Below are 18,486 nucleotides of genomic sequence, written 5' to 3' on the forward strand. Positions count from 1 at the left end.
GTTGGCGTATCAGATAACTCGATGATTTTCAAAGCGCCATGATCGAGGCTTTTGGACTCATCTGGGGTACGTGGACTTTACATCGGGGAGACTACGGTTTCGTTTTGGCCTGTGGGGGCACAAGGACCCAGCTCAGTTGGACGATCCAAGTTGGCGAGCGTCAGCCATGATCTCTCGCTCTTTCTACATATTTCTCTGGAAGATATGTGGCAACTTGAAGATGTTTCCTTGGTTCTGGACACCCAGCTGCTCCATTCCTGTCGGCCTTGATGTATGTGGCTGATGTAAAGCTGCAGGGCGGGAGCAGACATACCACTATGCCGGTCTGTGTCATGGAAGAATTTTTATGGTCCTCCCTGCCAATGGGCGATTGAGACACTTGAGGCCGGGGAGTAGATGTCGGTCGCCGAGGATTCAATCTATCCCGAGGACGGCTCATCTATATCTGATAAGATCACCCACCCGACAAGTGTCATCGGGTTTAATGGGGGTTGAGATGGCCATTGGATATGAATCTGCAGCCGGAGTGGCATTGCGGCTGCGCTGCGGTGACCTTTTATGGAAATCACTGTTGAAGAATAACAACCTCGGGCGAGAGAGGATCACTCTATCGCCGTTCAGCCCTATCTGATAAGATCTGCTTTTCCTATCGATTGTATATCTCGAGAACGGGAAATGACGACACGATCCGCCTTGTTCCCGGAACCGCCAACAAAGGATGCACATTGAGCTCCTGCAGGTCCGTCTCACTGCTATGAAGGTGCAACAGGAGTAACAAACGCATGCATTTGTAGTTTGCTGGGTCTTTGATGGCTCTGGAACAAGTTCTCCCTCGATAATCGGCTCTGCCAGATGCGACGGTCTAGGACGTGAATCGCGTCCAACACGATCCCTGTCAGACCGCGTCCCTGGCGGCAGTAAACAACGACACCTCCTGGATCGGGATTATCCCTCGACGTGACTTTCTGCCAGTATGTTTTTATTTGGACGTCAGCATCCGCAGCTCCTCCGCCATTTATTTTACGAGTGCGTGCCATTTAAAGTCAAGAGAGTGCGACACTTCGTTTCTACAAGAGCAGCCCACTTCCTGTATCTTTCCCCATCGAATTTTCTCTCTTTCCCTTCATACAGGTCAAATCATGGGCCACGGTGATTCCGGCTATTCAGGCTCTTCGTCATCCTCGTCGAACTCTTCATCCACCTCATCTGCATCGTCTTCCTCCTCTACCTATTCTACTTCCACAAGCAAATCAGCCAAGGCAGCCTATCACGCCCACGACAAAACATATCCTTATGAAGTCTGGTATATTGTTGCTGGTTTCATCTTTATCTGCGGAGTCGTACGCATCATCACGACCATTCATGCTTGCCTCCATCGGCGCGGTTATTTCCACGTTTCTGAGGACTCAGTCGAAGAACCTCGACGGACTCGTGCTATATCTCTTAGACGGTTACATCTAGCGGCTGTCAACGCGTATCGAATCGTTGCATTCCGATGCATCGTTCCCCTCGGTGCCGGATACACGCTCAACGTGGCTGAGGTAGTCTTGACGGCGGTCTACATCTTTATCATGATGTTTTTCACGTTCGTCAGTTGTGAGTTTTCTTTTTGTTGAATACGAATAATCCATCCACGACGCTTACTCCTTCTTCTAGCTAAATCGAACGGAGTTCTCTCAGTGGGGCTCTACGCCGAGCTATCGGGGAATATCGCCACTCTCCAGACGCCCCTCGTCGTCGCACTGGCCATGAAGAACAATGTCATATCTTGTCAGTCCACAGTTCTTCTCTGTTATTTCACTGTAACTGATGATCCTCGTTTTCTACTTCAGGGATTACCGGCGTGGGCTTTGATAAGGTGATTCCAGTAGGTCGTTCCGCTGAAACGAACCAATTCTTATGCATTTTGCTAGCTCAACTACTTCCACCGAATGACTTCGCGTATCGTCTGTGTTCTTTTACTCATTCACACTGGTGGTTATGTGAGTGCCATAGACTTTGTCTCAAAGAGATAGTCAGTTTGACTTTAACTCATATTGCTTAACTTTCAAAGGCTGCCCAGGGGTGCGTACTCAAACTACATAACCAGTATGCTGCAATCTGACTTACACGCCTTATAAGCCTTTCGGGTCACAATTCGATATCGCAAGGCTGGATGGTTGCTGGGACGACGAGCATGGTAGCTTTGGCGTTCTTATGCTTGGTCTCCGTTAAACCGGCTCGCGCTCTGAGCTATGAGACTTTTATCATCCTTCATTTCGTCATGATTCTGTGAGTATTGCCCGCTCTTGTTCACCGATTCGTGGTTGACCTCATAACATGGCAGAATATACATGATTGGTGGATATTATCATGTCAAACAAAAACGGCAAGTTTCTCTCTTTCTGTAGTGGCGCTTCTGAACATCTCAACTCCTCTGTTTCGTACCCAGCTACGACATGTTCATTTGGCCTTCATTCGTTCTTTGGGGTTTCGACCGAGTTGTCCGGACCATTCGTGTCGTTATCTTCAACCATTCGTACTTCGGCTTCAAGTCCGGTCTTGGAACGTTCAACGCAACGGCAGAGATTGCTGCTCCAGGCTACGTACGGCTGACCATTCGTCGTCCAAAACATATCGGCTGGGCAGCAGGACAGAGTGCCTGTCTAACTATGCCCGGAGTCTCCGTCCTCCCTTTCGAGAACCACCCCTTCACCATCGCCAATGCCGACGTCGGCCATGCCTCCAAGGCCCCCGACGAGAAGGGCATAGCTGCCGAGGGTCATGGAAAGGATATGGTGTTCCTGGTCAACGCACAGAAGGGATTCACTCGACGACTGTTGAAGATTGCTGAGAAGGGTGAAACACTGAGGATCTTTGTAGATGCTGCTTATGGGTCGCCACCGAGCATCGGTGGCTTTGACACTGTTGTCTTCATCGCCGGTGAGACTCATACTATGTCTTAACTTCAACAACATTTTGCTCATGACCGTGTTGTCAGGCGGTTCCGGTGTGGCGTTCACAAATCCTCTTTTCGTTGACCTTATCCAGTGCGTCTAACTTTGTTCATTGATCGCTTGGCGCTAATGATATCTTTCTAGCCGTGCGCGCATGAATCAGGGTACATGCCGCCACATTGTGTTCATCTGGGCCATTCGTCATGCCGGTATGCTAGATGGGGTTTTGAGCAGTTTCTTGGCAGCTTACCACTTTTTTATGTCGATAGATCATATGAATCTCGTATACGAAGACCTCAGACAAGCTGTTCAAGAGATACCGCCTTCAGTCACCCTCGAAATTCGTGTCTTCATCACCTCTCCTCCCAGCTCGTCGCTTCCGGCCAGTAGCGAGACGTCATCCGTGACCGACGGCACAGATCCCGAACTTGAGGAGAAGAGCATGCTCAGGCTTCATAATCTTCCATATACTCTCATCGAGCCTGGCCGTCCTGATATCGAAACGCTTCTTACTACGGCTGCTTCTCTGGCCCGGGGAAGTATGTCAGTAAATGGTATGTCTTCATTGCGATCCAGCTGTCGGTTTCTACCCACTTACTTCCTATTCAGCTTGTGGCCCCACAGGACTTACCAACCGCGTACGCCGTGCGCTATGCTCCTCTGAGGTCGGACCCATGGCGGTCTTGCGCGGTGGTCCTACAATTAACCTCTTCATTGAAGAGTACGACTCTGCTGTGTGTTTCTCCCATTTATCAAGTTTTCGATTGCGTTTCGATGAACTGACTAGTATTTCGCAGTAAATTTCGTACGATTATAACGACATGATACGACCGTGAACAGCTCGTGTCAATGTTCGCCTGTTGCTCCTTTCCTTTTCTGCTTCTCTGGGTTTAGCGTCGTGTCGGGTACGGTTCGTTTGTACAGTGTAGAACATATAGACGAATTCTTTTTGTACACTTCAGCCTGGACCAAAATGTAGTCAATCGTAGACGTTCGTTGGATGTTCAGCCACAGCGATCAGTATCGAGACACGACAGCCCGAAAACAGTATATGAAGACGTGTTACCATCGTCGACTCCAAGGGTTGGATTGTGAGGTTTACTTGACTATCTCCACTTCAGACGGTCTCTGCCCTTACGCTCCACAGCCAGTTAATCCTGTCCAGTGCATTCCTCTAGTGCCTCTCTCCATTCATGCGCAGTCTCGTAGATCGTGATACGACGACCCGCGAATGAAGCCGCCAATGCACCGAAGCATCCACAATGTTCACCCTCGGAGATATACAGATATCTCAACTGTGGAAAGAACCGTTCTTCCGTCAAAATTTTCACGATCACATCCATCTCGAGCACAGGCAGGTAATAGTCCAGCCGGACAAGGTTGGCTGGGCCTCGGATGAAATCTTCGGGGGACATAAAGGCCCTGGGCACTCCAAGAACGCGTAGTGAGGGCATCTGAGTGATGATGCCCGCGATGTTGGTCGTCAAATAGTCGTCTACGTTACCTCCAAAGTGGAGGATGAGTTTGTCGCGATGATCAAGCCAGTAGCTTGGCCGGGGAAGAATGAGTTGAACGAGGTTATCGGACCACGCTCGGAGAGCAGGCGCGAGGGCTAAAGTGGGAAATTCCACTCTCATCGAGCGTGGATCTCTACTATAGAGGAGCTCTGTGATGTTTGGCGCGATCTCTGATAAGGTGGCTAGTTGCGAGACACTAATCACGTCTGGGTACGTGATATGCTTCAGGAAGAGACATCGTCCAAGATAAGGTGATGGTAGATCGTCGTGGGCCTGGTGTGAAGCTACGAATGCTGGAGAAAGCGCACCGCAGTGCTTTTCCCCGCACGTCTTGAAGCCAACGAAGAGGGTCTGTAGCTTAGGCCACCGATGTATCAAGGCCAATATTGAGTATACATCGCATACGGGTCTAGCAGGTGAAGTTGCGACTTCCTTCGGTCGAAGAGAGATACGTCGCATGTCAGGAAGAGCGGATAGCGCCGTGAAGAGTTCATCTAACACGCCTCGCGGGCATAACGGGTAAGGAGTGACGCCAAGGAGGGATGTCGAGACGGCACTTAGCCCCCGTATATCAACAGCACGCAGGGATGTGCATTGAGAAATAGCGCATGCAAGCGTGGATACCTCGAGTTCGCCGTTTGGACCCATCAGAGTAGTGACCTGTATCTCGTTCACCAGGGGTGCGAGCCACGGATGCTCAGAGATGGTCTTTGTGAAATCGTGGATGGCAGAACGCGAGGGTGAAGCATCGAGGTGAACTCGCTGATATAGTGCTGCCCTAGCAGTTGCCAGAGACCTCTTGTTTACTAGTGACAAAGCAAGCAAGTCTGCGGTGATTTCCTGCCTCCGCCTAGCAGACGATAGAAGTGAGAGTATTTCCTGCATGATTTCAACAGGAATGTCGTTGATCGACCTACGACACGCCAAAAAAAATCAGTGAGTGAAAGAAAGGATTATTGCACGGTATGATCAATCTAGAAGAGTTGAAGGGTGCGTATACTCACGATAGAGATTGTTCGGGCATGGTCAGACTGCTTAGTACGTCGATGACCAAGGGTCCTGCGTGTTGTCCCGTGATGACGACGAACAAAATGATTCGTGGTCACTCCAACCCAAATAATGTATGGACACTACAGCATTTGAGATCTTTGATCATGATCTGGGGTCCAACCTCATAGCCCAGCTAACGCACCTGAGATCTGAGACGTGGCTTAGAACAAGTTCTCCTTGCTCTCGACGGTGACCCGTTCCAGAGATCTACACCTATGATGCGAATGGTGTCTGTAACAACTTGACCCTTTGAGTGCCACAGTACGCGCAAACAACGGTAATAGAGCGGTAGATATGGAGAGCTCCAAGGGGATCGTAAGGAAAGGGGAAAGAATTGGAGAGCGCCGGACGGCGCCACGCACGTACGCCACGAGGCATCCTTATGATTGTGTCGGCGATTCAATCCGCATTTCTCGTCCTTTAGCGAGCGCCGAGCGTCGACGGTCCTATGCAAACGAAGACTCAATCCGACCATAAGTACCGTGGATGCGCATCTAGTTCGGGTACCGGATCCGTCGTCCCTCACAGAGTAAAACCCCTGGTCTATTACCACGTCTCCTCTCTCTCATTCCCTGGTCTTGACAAGAAGAATCGTGATGAAGAAATTATTAGAGGTTTTCTGCTCGAATAGAAGGGTGCGAGGCCATTTCGAGAGTTTCGTTCAGGCCTCTTCATGAATACCGTTACTGCGAGCAGGTTTGAAGTCTGGTGCTGGGCGTACAGAGCGACGTTCATCAGCATTTGGTCCGTGTCAGCTTGATGAAAAGTTGGGCTACAGCCCCGGATCCGAAGGTGCATCATCCATTCGTCGCGCAGCCTGACTAGAAGCGCTTTTTGCTAGCTTTTTACGGACGCTCTGATCCAACAGTAGCTCCAGGGTTCTCCACCGCTAGGTTCTTGCAGAATCAAGCTGATGGTTGGACTACCCGAGGCCGATTCCCAAAATGAAACGATCTCCTTTTACATGCGCATAACTCATGCTCGTGTCTATCCTTGCTGTCCATCAATGAACCTCCTTTTCTAGTAGGAGGTCATTGGTAGCCTAATCGCTAGCTGGCACATCAGCGAAAGAGGAAATCGTCTGACGCGCCACTTGTCAGACGCCTCAGCGCTGTCAAGCGTCGCCTGAATGACCCGTGTTGTCCTTCCTCCCTCGCACAGACACTGTCTACGCGGGCTAGGACTCCCATCGATCCAACCTTCCTTCCTACCTACTTATTCTCACACGAGACTGGTCAACTACTATCCATGACAACACGGGATCGGTCCACCCTGACTTCCTGGCTCGAGGCTCGAGTAAATCTCACCACATAAAAGCATCAACCCCGCCGAAGCTTTTCCGATTCTTCTCCTGGCTCTTTACTCAAGGAGATTCCAGAGACCAAAGGTCATATGATTCCCTCACGATGCGTCGCGCTTCCATATACTTACCTCCGGTCTCCACTCCTACTCAGTGGTAAGCTGCAAGAATGAGATTTTCGCTCCTGAAGATCATTTCACCTCTCTGTGCTCCAAGGGTCTTTGAGGTTGCGGATGCAATTTACTGTCATTACTGTGAGACTTGTGGAATACAGTTTCGGTGCAACCACGGTCGATGGGTCAAAGTTTTACGCACGTCCGAGTGCGCAGGTGATGGCCTCATCGGAGTCGTCAAGTAGTAAGCGGTCCTATATTGGTTTCATTTGCGAGGGCTGTAAAGTCTTAAGATTCACAAGCGATCGAGCATCATAACCCATCGCTGCTGGCCTTCCTCATCTCGTATTCAACTTGTACGAAACGCATCGGCATGCTGACCCATCTTACCTGTGCCACACTTTTTGTTTCTTCTGTTGTCGGGAAGATTCTGTACGCTGGTGTTGCAGAATCTGGAGGAGAATTCGGAGTGTTCAGCTCTTCCGCTACGCCTGGGACTGGTTTGCCTGGTCGATTTGACGTGGATTACGCGTTCCTAAACGAGGCGAGTCTCTCTCGCTCTGTTCCTTATACAGTTTTTGACTGATTTTTCTGCTCCGTAGACTACAGTTAGCCAATTTGTAGATGTGGATAAGATCAATCTTTTCCGCATTGCATTTCTTATGGAGCGTATGGTCCCTGTAGAAAACGGTTTGGGCAGCAACTTCAACGAGACGGTGCGACTTCTTGCTCGCCTTCAATCTCGTGCTTAGTCTGAGGCCTAATATTATCTTATAGCACTTCGGTTTCTTCAAAGACGCCGTCGATTTTGTCACGGTTACGAAGGGTGCTTATGCCATTCTTGACGTGCGTATACTCAGTATTATCTCATAACGTAATCCTGCTGCCTGACCCGGAGGTTTCGACAAATAGCCGCACAACTACATGCGCTATAAGTGAATCGATTTGACATACGACTCTCAGTGACTTAATTCTCATGATCTCTTATGTAGCGACCCATCCCAGCAGCCCAACACAGGAAGTATAATTGGAGACACAACGGATCCTGCCGCTGCGACCACAGCACAATTTCAGGAGTTCTGGGCGGAGCTTGCGTCTAGGTTTGCGGACAACGAGAAGGTCATGTGAGTCTTTGTTTGATGAATGTAACATTTTATCAGGATACTGAAGCAGCCTCTGTGCCATTGCAATGACTTAGATTTGGTATTAACAACGAGCCTCACGAGTGAGTCATCTCGCGAACCCATTCACGCAAATATTCTTATACAGAACCAACGCGACTGTGTACAGCATGGACACCAGCCTCATCCTCGCAAATGACCAGGCAGCCATTAATGGCATTCGCTCCGCTGGCGCCACACAGTTGATCATCGCTCCTGGCAATGGCTTCACCGGTGGACACTCCTGGAATCAATCTGCGGGTGGTCAGCCTTCGTCCGACTTCATGTTCATGCTTCAGGATCCTCTCAATAATACCGCTATCGACATTCACGAGGTATGCCGTATTGGCTATACGTTGGCCAAGGGATTCTTCTGACTCGGGGTGTGGCGCACACTTAACGCTGTAGTATCTTGACACCGACTTCTCTGGCTCGCATTCTGCTTGCGTTCAGAGTGGTCCGGCCAACCTCGACTTTCTAACTTCATGGCTTCAAGAGCACGGGCTAAAGTACATTATCCACCTGTTACCTTCATATTCGTATACTTTCTCACTTGTGACGATTTTCAGGGCAATGATCACCGAATTTGGGGGCTCCTCGAACGAGATGTGCTCCGAATTTATTGAGCAACTCATTGATTATATGGCCGCGAATGATGAGTACATCGGTTGGAGTGCTTGGGCTGCTGGACCTCGTATGCTTCTTTCATAGCTCTCCTTTCAAGTCGTTTTTTCCCATGCTAATAAACTGTTTCTTCCTTGACCAGTGTGGGGCGTGTAAGTGCTCTTGTCCCTCTACAATATCTGTGGCACTTGTAATGATTATTCCTCTATAGAAATTCAGCATGCTGTACCGATTCGGCACAACTTGGATCGCTCGAACCATTTACGTTCGCTGCTGACGGTTCTCCATCGTGCGTTTTTTGGCCCCAACTTAATCTGTGAACCTTAGATGCTCAATATGCTATCAGGATGTACGACACCGTCTGGGTGCCCTCCATCCGCCCTAGGATACCAGCGGATCTTAAAACGAGTGGAGTATCTTCCTTGAGCTGAGCACTTACTAGCACACTACTCTCTGGGATCTACCGACTTTGTGTATGGTATACCCTATGCTTACGAATCCACAAAATATATCCTGCATGCTCCTCAAATGCTCCTTGCATATTTCTTCGGTCTGATCAGCAACGCCGCCTAGTACTTACGCAAGTCTGACACGAGGAAACCACAAAATGGGTATAACGAACGTCTGGAAATAGGGGACTATATTTAAGATGGACTTTGAGACGGGAAGGCAAAACGAAGAGGAGCCACTCATGCCAAACTCATGCGGTGCCACCCAAACGCGGTGTGACACTGTGACGACCGCGTCGCATAAAGATAGCCGTGACAACGTTGAAAGCGCCCGACGCGTCTCTTCTCCTTTCTCCGCTCATCCATCTCCTCTCGCCCGCTCCTTCCCTTCCTCGATCTTTCAGATCATCCAAAAAGACTCTATAATGCTTGAAGCAAGACTCGACCAAGCTTCTACTTTGAAGCGTCTTCTCGATGGTATGTGTCCAATTTTGACGGAAATACGCGTCAAGTCGGGCGCGTGTCGGTAAACTTTGCTTGGTATTCACCGCGTTTTGCGCGTATGTAGCCATCAAAGAACTTGTACAAGATGCGAACTTTGAGTGTACCGAGGAAGGCATCGTAAGTATACATCAGTTCGCTACTTCACATGTCCTCTTTGTCTGACCGACGCCCGTGGCATATCCCCACAACACACTTATTGAACGGTCCACATCTTCTCTCATGCAACTTCTGTCATTGTAATCAGAGTCTTCAAGCTATGGACAACTCTCACGTCGCACTCTGCTCCGCCAAGCTCGACGCGACTGGATTCACACGCTATCGCTGCGATCGTCCTCTCCCGCTCGGCGTCAACCTCAGCAGCTTGACAAAGGTTTTGAAGTGTGCAAAGGATGATGATACATGTACGCTGAAGGCGAGCGATGACGGTGACATCTTGAGTTTGACTTACGAGGCAAGAAGTGAGTTTTCCCATTCGAGGCATAGTGAATTACCTGAGTACTCATCAAATGACACTTTCCATTGGGCTTGAATAGATGATGAACGTATGGCGGAATACGACATGAAGCTTATGGACATCGACTCTGACACCCTCGGCATTCCTGACACTGAATATGACGCCTCCGTTACCATGTACTCCGCCGAATTTTCCCGCATCGTCCGAGATCTCTCCCAACTCGGCGAATCCGTCCGCATCGAAGTTTCAAAGGAAGGTGTCAGGTTCATGGCAGACGGGGAGAGCGCCAATGGCTCGATTCTTATGAAACACACCGATGAAGCAAGGACGAAGTGGGAAAATTTGGGCAAAGAGGATGAGGACGGTGAAGGGGCGAACGCTAAGGATGACGATGACGAAGAGGAGGAAGAGGAGGATCAAGGAAGTGATGAGGAAGGCAGCAAAAAGAGGAAGAGCAGGGTGAAGAAGGAGAAGGCTGAGAAGAAGAAGGTCAAGAAGGAGAGAGATGATGACGGTGATGAAGAAATGGCAAACGCAGATGAAGAAAATGAGGACGGTGAGTTCAAGGCGAAATCGGACGAGGAGGGCGAGGAGGAGGTGAGTGACTCAGAGAAGCCGAAGAAGAAAAAGAAGGCTCCCGCTGCCGTGAGTATCGTTTCATTTTCCACCTTCCTCATCCCACATGATGACCACGATGCTGACGCAATATCTACTCTCCTCCAGAATGGCAAGCCCAAGAAGAAGTCCAAGAAGTCAGAAGCTGAGGACGGCGCCGTCAAGGGTGTTTTCATCGAGATGTCGCAACACGTCACGCTCACCTTTTCTCTTAAATACCTCGTCAACTTCTCCAAGAGTGCAGCGCTGGCTCCTCAAGTCAGGCTCATGCTCAAGAGCGACGTACCTCTTCTCGTGCGTTTTCCAATACTCGATAACCATGAACTCTCGCAAACTAATATACAATTTCTTCGGCATTTTTAGGTTGAGTACCTCTTCGGCCAAGGTCACGTTCGGTACTACCTTGCTCCCAAGATCGGAGACGACTAGTTCCGCTTCTCTCCCTCAAAAGAAGAATCTCATCACCATGCTATCCCTGATTTCTCTCTGCACCTGTTGCGCTCTCTACGTACTCGAATCTCGCAATGTCTATGTATATCCATTTTCCACATCTGTGTTCCATTTTCACCTCCTGAATCCTATGGCCGGGGTTTTATGTCATTACGAAGTCATAGACAAAAGTCTCTATCGAGCTCCATCGTTCGGGTCTAGTGTGCAAACCTGAAGTCCAACCGCCTATTCCCCACATCCTCCGTAATCTGCAGATACGCCGAGTGTTCCTACGCATCCAAAGGATAAATAAGACTCGATGCTTGAATACGCGTCCAACGCAGTGAAACGTACCTCAGGCGTCATCCGATCCCACACCTTCGCCTTCTGTCGATTCCGCCATGTATAGTACAGTTTGGTTCCGGGGTATAAAACGAAGAGGTTGAGGCAGCAGATCACGATTAGGGTATAGTTGCCTCGATGATCTGTTTTACACATCAATGAGCATCTCACCATCGCCTATGGGGAAGATGTGAACAGTAAGGAGACAAACATTGTGGCGCGTCATCGGCGCGGTATATATAGGAGGAAAACACGGCGCTCAGTTGGACCATCCTATGCGATATGCCGGGATATCAGAGTTAGGAACCTGACGAAGAAACGGGAGGGAAAAACGCACATGTTGTACAGGGATGCGTTAACAGTTCTACTCGCTACAGCCCCCGAGTTTCTCGAGCACCACGCCACTTGTATCGGGTGCACGTACGGATATGATAGCATACCCGTCATCAGAAGCTGGACAATGGCACTCCATGTCAGTGTTTTCACGAGGAGATGAACAGGGAGACGTACGTAAGTCATCCAAGGATTGACACCCTCTGGCAGCCAATACAGCGCTACGAGGAACGGTAGGACCCAGAGGTCCATGGCCATAGCGACTATGGAGCGATCGTTGACTTTCTCGGAGATGGTGACGATGGTGATTGCTGTTACGAGGCCTATGGTCACGGATGGAATAGTGAGGAGATTGCTCGTGAATGTGTCGAATCTGCGGAGACGACAATTCATGAATTTGATGCCGATATAGGTTCTGTCCTGGCGGGTAGAAGGTGGAGGGAACATACCCGAGGTTGCGGAGCGAGAGAGTGAGGTACGACGTCGGTGGGCCAACAGGAATACCAAACGCAAAGCCTCTGGGTTTACATTCATGGTCAGTGGAAAAAAGGCCTCGACGAAGTAAGTAAACAGGAATGTGATGGACATACATGATATATAGAGGCCAAAGATCATAGTCACAACACGCTTTCCACAGCCTTTTCAGAGTTAATCCTTCTCGATTATGCATGTCACCCTATGGCCAAAACCACATATGTTGTGTTAGTCCATACAATGTTTCACTATCACATAGTATGGACTCGCCTTTGTAGGGTCTATCAAGGAAAGCAAGACAATTTGAGCAAGCATCCTACGTGGACCAGACATCAAGATTCCTCACCATCTCGTAAGATCCGAGTCACACAAATAACTTCCTCTCGATGAGTGAACCAACCCTCGGGGCGAAACCACGCCTTAGTTTGCACAGGTCCTGGAGGCATCATGAAGAATGTTGCCACCCCGACAGTGAATGTGAGTAGGCCTCTAGAAGGAAGGGAAAGTCGTAATCAGCAGTCTGCCAGTGAATAAAGACGTCCAGGATATCTATGGATGACAAGGACTCACTCGACGAGAAATAGCCATCTACAACGATTCAATACGTTCTGTCAGAGCCAATACATGTAGCAAAATGATGAACACCGAACCTCCATCCCTCCTGCCCCAGGAATCCACGCATGTTCAAAACTCCGAACGCGAGGAAGGACGTCAAGATTGTGGCGATGTTGGAGGACATCCAGAAGAATGATAGTCGGATAGGGAGTTCCGTCTTCGTATACCAATCTATGCACCAGGGTCAGAAAAGGGGAGTGCATAGGTTACGAACAAAAATGGAGACTGACAGGAAAGGTAGATGACCATCTCTGGGATGAAGCTGGAAGTCGGTCATGTTGCGTGTAACACCGATTAGCACGCTTAAATATTATGGCGGGAGAATGCTGTGGTAGGAAGACTCGCCCGCCTTGAATAAACCTATCAAACGAAGAAAAAGACCTTGTTTGTTCATATATGATTACATGGCTGAGGAAGATTCTGCGTACCCAATCAGTATTCTACACCATATAAACGATTGCCGACCAGAGAGAAAGAACTGAAAACAAGTGACGAGACCTGACAGCACCCTTCAGCGTCCCGTGTGGTCACCTAGATGACGATTGAACTTACTCCACAGGCATATCTGGATGGGAACATATCGATCTGGCCCAATCTAGGTGCGAGTATTAGCCTCTATACGACGGAGGGTGGGTAAATCTATTTACTCACAAGCTTTGCTATCATTTGGGAGGGCAGCTCCGAGAGCAAGAATGCTATTCGAAACAGGCTGTTTGCCAAATTATAATCTATTGCATATTCACGAAGAGTGGAAACCCCGTCAGACTACACCACAAACTTTCACAATGTACGCACCATCTGTTGTCAGGCCCAAGTCGCCCAGAAAGTTATCCGTATTCGCTTGAATAAGGTTACTTCGATCCATGTTCAACGAAGCAAACATCACTCCCGCCCATAGCATCACATGCCAGTCGATCTTCCTTACCAATGCCTGAGACGGTACCACCTAGCGTCAATTTCTTGATACTGGGTGCAAGGAAATCTTGAAAAGGGAATTAAACGAACCTTCTCCTCCCTCACTGACCATCGAGCCGACACATCGAACCTCTCAAACCCTTCATAATCCTCTTTCGGCCAATAATGTTTTGCCAACACGTCATCGTCGAACACTGATCTCCTCGTCGCGCATGCGTCTACGTCCAGCTCTAGAGCTCTCTCCTTCCCTCCCCTCCTTCCGAATAGTCTTATCAACGACTCTGAAAACCTCGAACCTTCCTCATCAGGTTCTACTAGATCGTCGGTCTGTAATGTTGAGTCGGTACTAGAAGTCGACTCGTATGATGCAGGCGAGCCCGTATCACGATATTTTCGTGATACTGAAGAAGTTGGCTTTGAGTCAAGAAGGGAGAATAGTGAAGCTGCGTCTCCTTGTGGCGATCCTGAGGAGCGATCGCGAAGAAGTGGTTGTGTGTCGTGGCCCGGCGGTGTCGAGGATGAGATTGTCATGGGTTTAGAGTCAAGTATTCAGACAGCAAGTGATTTCTCTGACCAGAAGAGGGTTCAGCTTCCAAAGACTCTAGTTCGATAGTATCGAAGACTCTTGGGCGAGTGAGGAGTCTCAAACCAGGCGTAGACGAGCGATGTATCGTCATGGCCAAGTCGATTCAGTATCTGTTATATCTCTGTATAGCCCACTCTGACGTGACGATCGGATTGGGAGGGGCTCACACTAGGACAGTCAGCGCAAAAAACGCCACCCTTAGCAAAAGTGTCGAATCGTGCACCCGATACCAGCTATCTGTGGGTTTCCGCCCGGGGGACAACACGAAAGGCGACCCAAATGAGATCTAGCGAGCGGATCGGAAGTTTGACACGCGTATCAAAGAACTGTACGACGATAACACTGGAAAATGACGCGATGGACGTGAGCTGCAAGGCGTACATTGCGCTATTGGTAGGGCCGATGGTGACAGTCCGAGTGCAGGAGGCTGAGTCTTCATGTAGCGTGTGGCGTGCAGTGTGCACCGTGTTTCTGAATCGTGGAGGTCCAAGCTGAGCCACATGAATATATCGCAAGCATACATGAATCTTCCATATTTTACATTCAGCAGTCAACTAAGTAGAGGCAAACCAGAGCCTGAGGATTCACCTTCGTCATCGACAAGCATGGAATGTGGACCAATTCAGTGTATCTTGCATAGTTATTTATCTTGTGCCCAACATCATCGACGGTCAAGCAAACGAACGTTTCGATTATGTAAGAAACAGGGATGGCTAACGATCTACATTCGCGGCGGAAAACCTTCAAAAACATCCTTACTGGACAAATAAGCCAGGGGAAATATTTCGACTATCTTACGTGAATCAGTATAGGGTTTGCAACGTTCGTGAACCTCCATCTCCTGGTTTGAGGCATGGTAAGAGGTTGAGCACCGCACGACTATGCCTCGCAGCCATCGCTGCAGTCACCATATTAGAAACATAGCAGTTGGGATAGCATTTGTGAGAACGAAACGATAGCGAGCAGTGGTATACAAGTATGGACATTTACAAACAGAACAACGATTGCAGGATACAAACCAGAGAGAGAGAAGGCGCGAATAAGTGGACATGATAGACCGCGATGTTCTGTGAGTACGAGTGAACGCGATAGATCAGTGTTTACATCATAACCGGTTTAGCAGGAGGTGTGGAAACGTACGGCCGCATGCATCGTTGCCTACTGCTGGGGCTGGGGCATGGCGATATTCGTCGCGAAGCGAACGATCCGAGTGATTCCCCTTTTGAAGGCCGTATCGTAGTCATTTCCCTTGAACAGGCGGAAGACGATGTGGCGTCCACCTCGTTCTGCAATCTTGTTGATCTTCCTACGACGCTGAGTCTCGTCGAATTTAAAACCGTCTTCGGGAATGTCATCAACGTGAGGTAAGTCGGGGACCTTGTTACGCTTGAACTTCAAGAACCTGCAATATGCGGAGACAAACAGCAAAGCGTGCATCTCCTGGAGCTCGCAGTACTGGTGGAAAGCGTACTGGACCTGCTGGACGACCTGTGGAAGCATGTCGTCCATTGCCTGGTAAATGGCCTCTATGGGAGTCATCCCCTGTTCTATCTTGTCGAACGGAAAGGGTTTGACTTCTACGACGCAAGCGAGGACACCCGGGATATTTGAATTGATGATGTTGACATAGATGTTGAAATCGACGAAGCGGGTGGACGAGGGTGGCTGAGTTATAGGGGCAGAAGGATTCGAGGAGACACCTTCACGAGCGGAAATATCTTCATCGTCATCATCTTCGTCCTCGTCTTCTGTATCTTCATCGTCTTCGTCGTCATCTTCGTTATAGTCTTCATCATCCTCTTCATCGTCGTCCTTATCCTCGTCGTCGTGCTCATCCTCACCTTCATTCTCATCTTCATTCTCATCTTCTTCATCCGAAGACGCTTCATATTCGTGCAACCTGTTCCCGTACTGCCCCGGACGGAGTTTTGGGACATTGACTGGGGCCGATGATTCGCCTATAAATAAGCGGAGGGCAGGGTAAAATTTAGTTGCACCCAGTCTATCAAGAGATAGGAACACTAACTGCTTGAACTAGAGTCTGGATCGTCATCCTTTGGTCGAGTTGCGGCCCGTGGGCGGCGCCTACGCTTCACGTTGTACTCGACTGAAAAAGATAGAAGAGTTGTGTGAATGAGTTGGAGCCGAGACTGAGGAAAGAGCAAGACGAAGCGTACTCGTCGACGATCCAGCGGCGGATATAGGGGTTGGTCTTCCATGAGCAAAAAGTGGACCTTGAGGACCTATAGTGAGGAAGCGTCCAGTGCCCGACATCTTCTGTGACTGCGTTAAAGCCTGATAAGTCAAGACCGTATTAATCGGTCTGTGGATCAGATGCTCGTGCTCTCCCGTCATCTCGACGTCTCTGAACGTTGTCTTGTGTTCTGCGATGATCGTCGCATACGGCGTGGTCACTGGGTGCTTCCATGGGTTATGAGGGGTTATATTCGGCCTTGTGTCTGAAATGACCTTCAATCAGTGCCTTTGTCGAGCATACTCAGGAGTGTTGCCACTTACTACTGTTATTTCTACGGGGCGGCATGGCGTTTGTGAAATATTCTGGCGTCGGTCAACAGCAGATAAGGGCAGCAAGATATATCGACAAAGAGTATATATATGAGGCGTGTCATAGTCATGCCGTACCGCCTTTGTCATCATGAATTAAGCGTGCTGGGTCCCTACCTTGTTCCCTAAGTGGTGGAACAAAAGAACGACACATCGGCAAATTACGGGCAAACCGGACCCGTGATCACATGCTCCAAACGTGGTGTTGAACAGTGAACACACCTTTCACCTGTCTTCGTCTTCCCTCATTGCACCGTTTCCATCGCCCCAAAGTCTTTCAATCTCGTCTGTCATGTCCGCCGAGTCTTCACCCGAGCAACCTCCCCTCTTCTTCCCTGAGATTAATCCTCCTCTTTTGAAGTATACCGACTCGGTCAGCTTCCTTTTCATCTCTACAATGTCTAGCTGCTTTCTCACTTCTCGTATTTGATGTCTAGGATCGTGCTCAAGCTTTTCGAAGTCAACCACTGGAAGGCATTCCAGAGTATCTCGTCCCCGAACCATCCGAAAAGCGAACTTTCCTTCCACCACTCATGCACTACGGCTGGATTCTTGACAAAGACCGCGCTCTCCGCTTCGTCCAAAGTCACGGATTCGATCCCATCGTCAGCGATGAGCGTGGAATCACTCCAAACTACTATGCGGCGTGTATAGAGGCTCTCACCATATTACTCGACGAAAAGACGGGCGTGATACCGGACGATCCGCGTATCAAGATCGTCTTCCTCTGTGATGGACAGTACTTCCTAAATCCTGTCAAACAGGGGAAAATCAACTTCCACCTCGCGTTGAGCGTGGGAACGAATTACGAGGGGGCCATCCCGACGAAAGATATAGAAAAACTCGGGGAGGTCATTGCGCCGGGGGTCGAGCCTATGTGGTTCTTGGATATGGAGAAGTGGACTTGGTCGAGAAGAGCTGTGAAGTCGAGCAAACCCAGTAGCAGTATGTGTTTCTCCTTTTCGTCTTGGGTCCTGGTGGTGACGGTGGGTTTCTGGCGTGTGCTTCATCACGCTAACGCAATTCTCTCTTGTTCTTTCGTCTGCTCCCTACTACCTAGAGAAACGCAAGCTCCCCCGGTCGCGGTCAGACACGGCACCCAACACGACGGACAACGCCGCAGCAGGCAAGACCAAGCCCAAAACCAAGAAGAGGAAACCACGTTTGGCCCCGACTAGTAACGATGTAGCTGTACAAGCTTGCTCATAGTCACCCTCTTACCACCGTCCCATCCTCATTCGTCGTCGTGCTTTCGTCATCGCTCTGTTCTTCATCTCTGTATACCCTCAATGCCTTCTAATCCTCCAATGTTGAGCTGTATATCAAGTTGTCCCGTTGTATTGTCATTGTCATGGTTTTTGACCCGCATACAAGTCGCGCTTTAAGATCCTGCCTCCGTCTGACAATCCTCAAGCATACCTGTACGCCGCCTTTACTTGATTTGGTCCAGTTGTTGTCTGGGGGCTCTACTCCTGCCAGCTGTGCTATTCACAGGATGATTCGGA

At 49.4% G+C, this 18,486-nt stretch overlaps 7 protein-coding genes across 7 annotated transcripts; 4 read left to right on the forward strand and 3 right to left on the reverse strand.

Moving 5' to 3' along the window:
- Window positions 1–1,139: 1,139 nt before the first annotated feature.
- STEHIDRAFT_114683 (uncharacterized protein) lies at window positions 1,140–3,736 on the forward strand (the record flags this gene model as incomplete). The annotated part of the gene is made up of 12 exons (XM_007308909.1): window positions 1,140–1,596; window positions 1,657–1,770; window positions 1,833–1,867; window positions 1,914–1,982; window positions 2,054–2,064; window positions 2,122–2,271; window positions 2,432–2,922; window positions 2,981–3,029; window positions 3,081–3,145; window positions 3,206–3,475; window positions 3,546–3,670; window positions 3,734–3,736. The coding sequence occupies 12 exons, from the start codon at window positions 1,140–1,142 to the stop codon at window positions 3,734–3,736; spliced, it is 1,839 nt and encodes a 612-aa protein (XP_007308971.1).
- A 351-nt stretch (window positions 3,737–4,087) lies between these two features.
- STEHIDRAFT_114684 (uncharacterized protein) lies at window positions 4,088–5,477 on the reverse strand (the record flags this gene model as incomplete). Its single annotated transcript, XM_007308910.1, has 2 exons — window positions 4,088–5,366; window positions 5,458–5,477. 2 exons carry the CDS (start codon window positions 5,475–5,477, stop codon window positions 4,088–4,090), a joined length of 1,299 nt encoding a protein of 432 aa, XP_007308972.1.
- Window positions 5,478–7,289: 1,812 nt separating this feature from the next.
- Window positions 7,290–9,131, forward strand: STEHIDRAFT_65746 (endoglucanase 1; the record flags this gene model as incomplete). The annotated part of the gene is made up of 12 exons (XM_007308691.1): window positions 7,290–7,464; window positions 7,526–7,632; window positions 7,694–7,762; window positions 7,829–7,851; window positions 7,909–8,040; window positions 8,115–8,141; window positions 8,207–8,411; window positions 8,485–8,585; window positions 8,646–8,770; window positions 8,843–8,852; window positions 8,912–8,989; window positions 9,047–9,131. The coding sequence occupies 12 exons, from the start codon at window positions 7,290–7,292 to the stop codon at window positions 9,129–9,131; spliced, it is 1,137 nt and encodes a 378-aa protein (XP_007308753.1).
- Window positions 9,132–9,534: 403 nt separating this feature from the next.
- Window positions 9,535–11,398, forward strand: STEHIDRAFT_85415 (proliferating cell nuclear antigen). The gene is made up of 6 exons (XM_007308911.1): window positions 9,535–9,626; window positions 9,718–9,770; window positions 9,898–10,111; window positions 10,187–10,752; window positions 10,831–11,016; window positions 11,086–11,398. Exons 1-6 carry the CDS (start codon window positions 9,575–9,577, stop codon window positions 11,149–11,151), a joined length of 1,137 nt encoding a protein of 378 aa, XP_007308973.1. The 5' UTR covers window positions 9,535–9,574; the 3' UTR covers window positions 11,152–11,398.
- Window positions 11,370–14,361, reverse strand: STEHIDRAFT_103521 (MFS general substrate transporter; the record flags this gene model as incomplete). Its single annotated transcript, XM_007308912.1, has 18 exons — window positions 11,370–11,441; window positions 11,506–11,636; window positions 11,705–11,766; window positions 11,831–11,946; window positions 12,004–12,199; window positions 12,276–12,344; window positions 12,417–12,502; window positions 12,556–12,581; window positions 12,647–12,789; window positions 12,871–12,888; window positions 12,951–13,086; window positions 13,146–13,177; window positions 13,261–13,275; window positions 13,344–13,413; window positions 13,468–13,510; window positions 13,567–13,643; window positions 13,711–13,846; window positions 13,921–14,361. 18 exons carry the CDS (start codon window positions 14,359–14,361, stop codon window positions 11,370–11,372), a joined length of 1,869 nt encoding a protein of 622 aa, XP_007308974.1.
- A 1,213-nt stretch (window positions 14,362–15,574) lies between these two features.
- On the reverse strand, window positions 15,575–16,958 carry STEHIDRAFT_161373 (uncharacterized protein; the record flags this gene model as incomplete). The annotated part of the gene is made up of 4 exons (XM_007308913.1): window positions 15,575–16,374; window positions 16,443–16,523; window positions 16,594–16,875; window positions 16,934–16,958. 4 exons carry the CDS (start codon window positions 16,956–16,958, stop codon window positions 15,575–15,577), a joined length of 1,188 nt encoding a protein of 395 aa, XP_007308975.1.
- Window positions 16,959–17,260: 302 nt separating this feature from the next.
- Window positions 17,261–18,284, forward strand: STEHIDRAFT_171620 (uncharacterized protein). Its single transcript, XM_007308914.1, has 3 exons — window positions 17,261–17,354; window positions 17,419–17,926; window positions 18,042–18,284. Exons 1-3 carry the CDS (start codon window positions 17,274–17,276, stop codon window positions 18,188–18,190), a joined length of 738 nt encoding a protein of 245 aa, XP_007308976.1. The 5' UTR covers window positions 17,261–17,273; the 3' UTR covers window positions 18,191–18,284.
- Window positions 18,285–18,486: the final 202 nt, after the last annotated feature.

This window comes from Stereum hirsutum (genome assembly GCF_000264905.1).
Source record: "Stereum hirsutum FP-91666 SS1 unplaced genomic scaffold STEHIscaffold_16, whole genome shotgun sequence".
In the NCBI taxonomy this organism is placed as follows: Eukaryota; Fungi; Basidiomycota; class Agaricomycetes; order Russulales; family Stereaceae; genus Stereum; species Stereum hirsutum.

What these genes read in the sequence shown, in the direction of transcription:
- STEHIDRAFT_85415 (XM_007308911.1), top strand. Translation starts at nt 9,575, where the DNA reads ATGCTTGAAGCAAGACTCGACCAAGCTTCTACTTTGAAGCGTCTTCTC. An exon ending in TTTGAAGCGTCTTCTCGATG is followed by an intron (nt 9,627 to 9,717) that starts GTATGTGTCCAA and finishes GCGCGTATGTAG; the next exon opens with CCATCAAAGAACTTGTACAA. An exon ending in AGAGCGACGTACCTCTTCTC is followed by an intron (nt 11,017 to 11,085) that starts GTGCGTTTTCCA and finishes CGGCATTTTTAG; the next exon opens with GTTGAGTACCTCTTCGGCCA.
- STEHIDRAFT_171620 (XM_007308914.1), top strand. Translation starts at nt 17,274, where the DNA reads ATGTCCGCCGAGTCTTCACCCGAGCAACCTCCCCTCTTCTTCCCTGAG. An exon ending in TTTTGAAGTATACCGACTCG is followed by an intron (nt 17,355 to 17,418) that starts GTCAGCTTCCTT and finishes TTTGATGTCTAG; the next exon opens with GATCGTGCTCAAGCTTTTCG. An exon ending in GTCGAGCAAACCCAGTAGCA is followed by an intron (nt 17,927 to 18,041) that starts GTATGTGTTTCT and finishes CCTACTACCTAG; the next exon opens with AGAAACGCAAGCTCCCCCGG.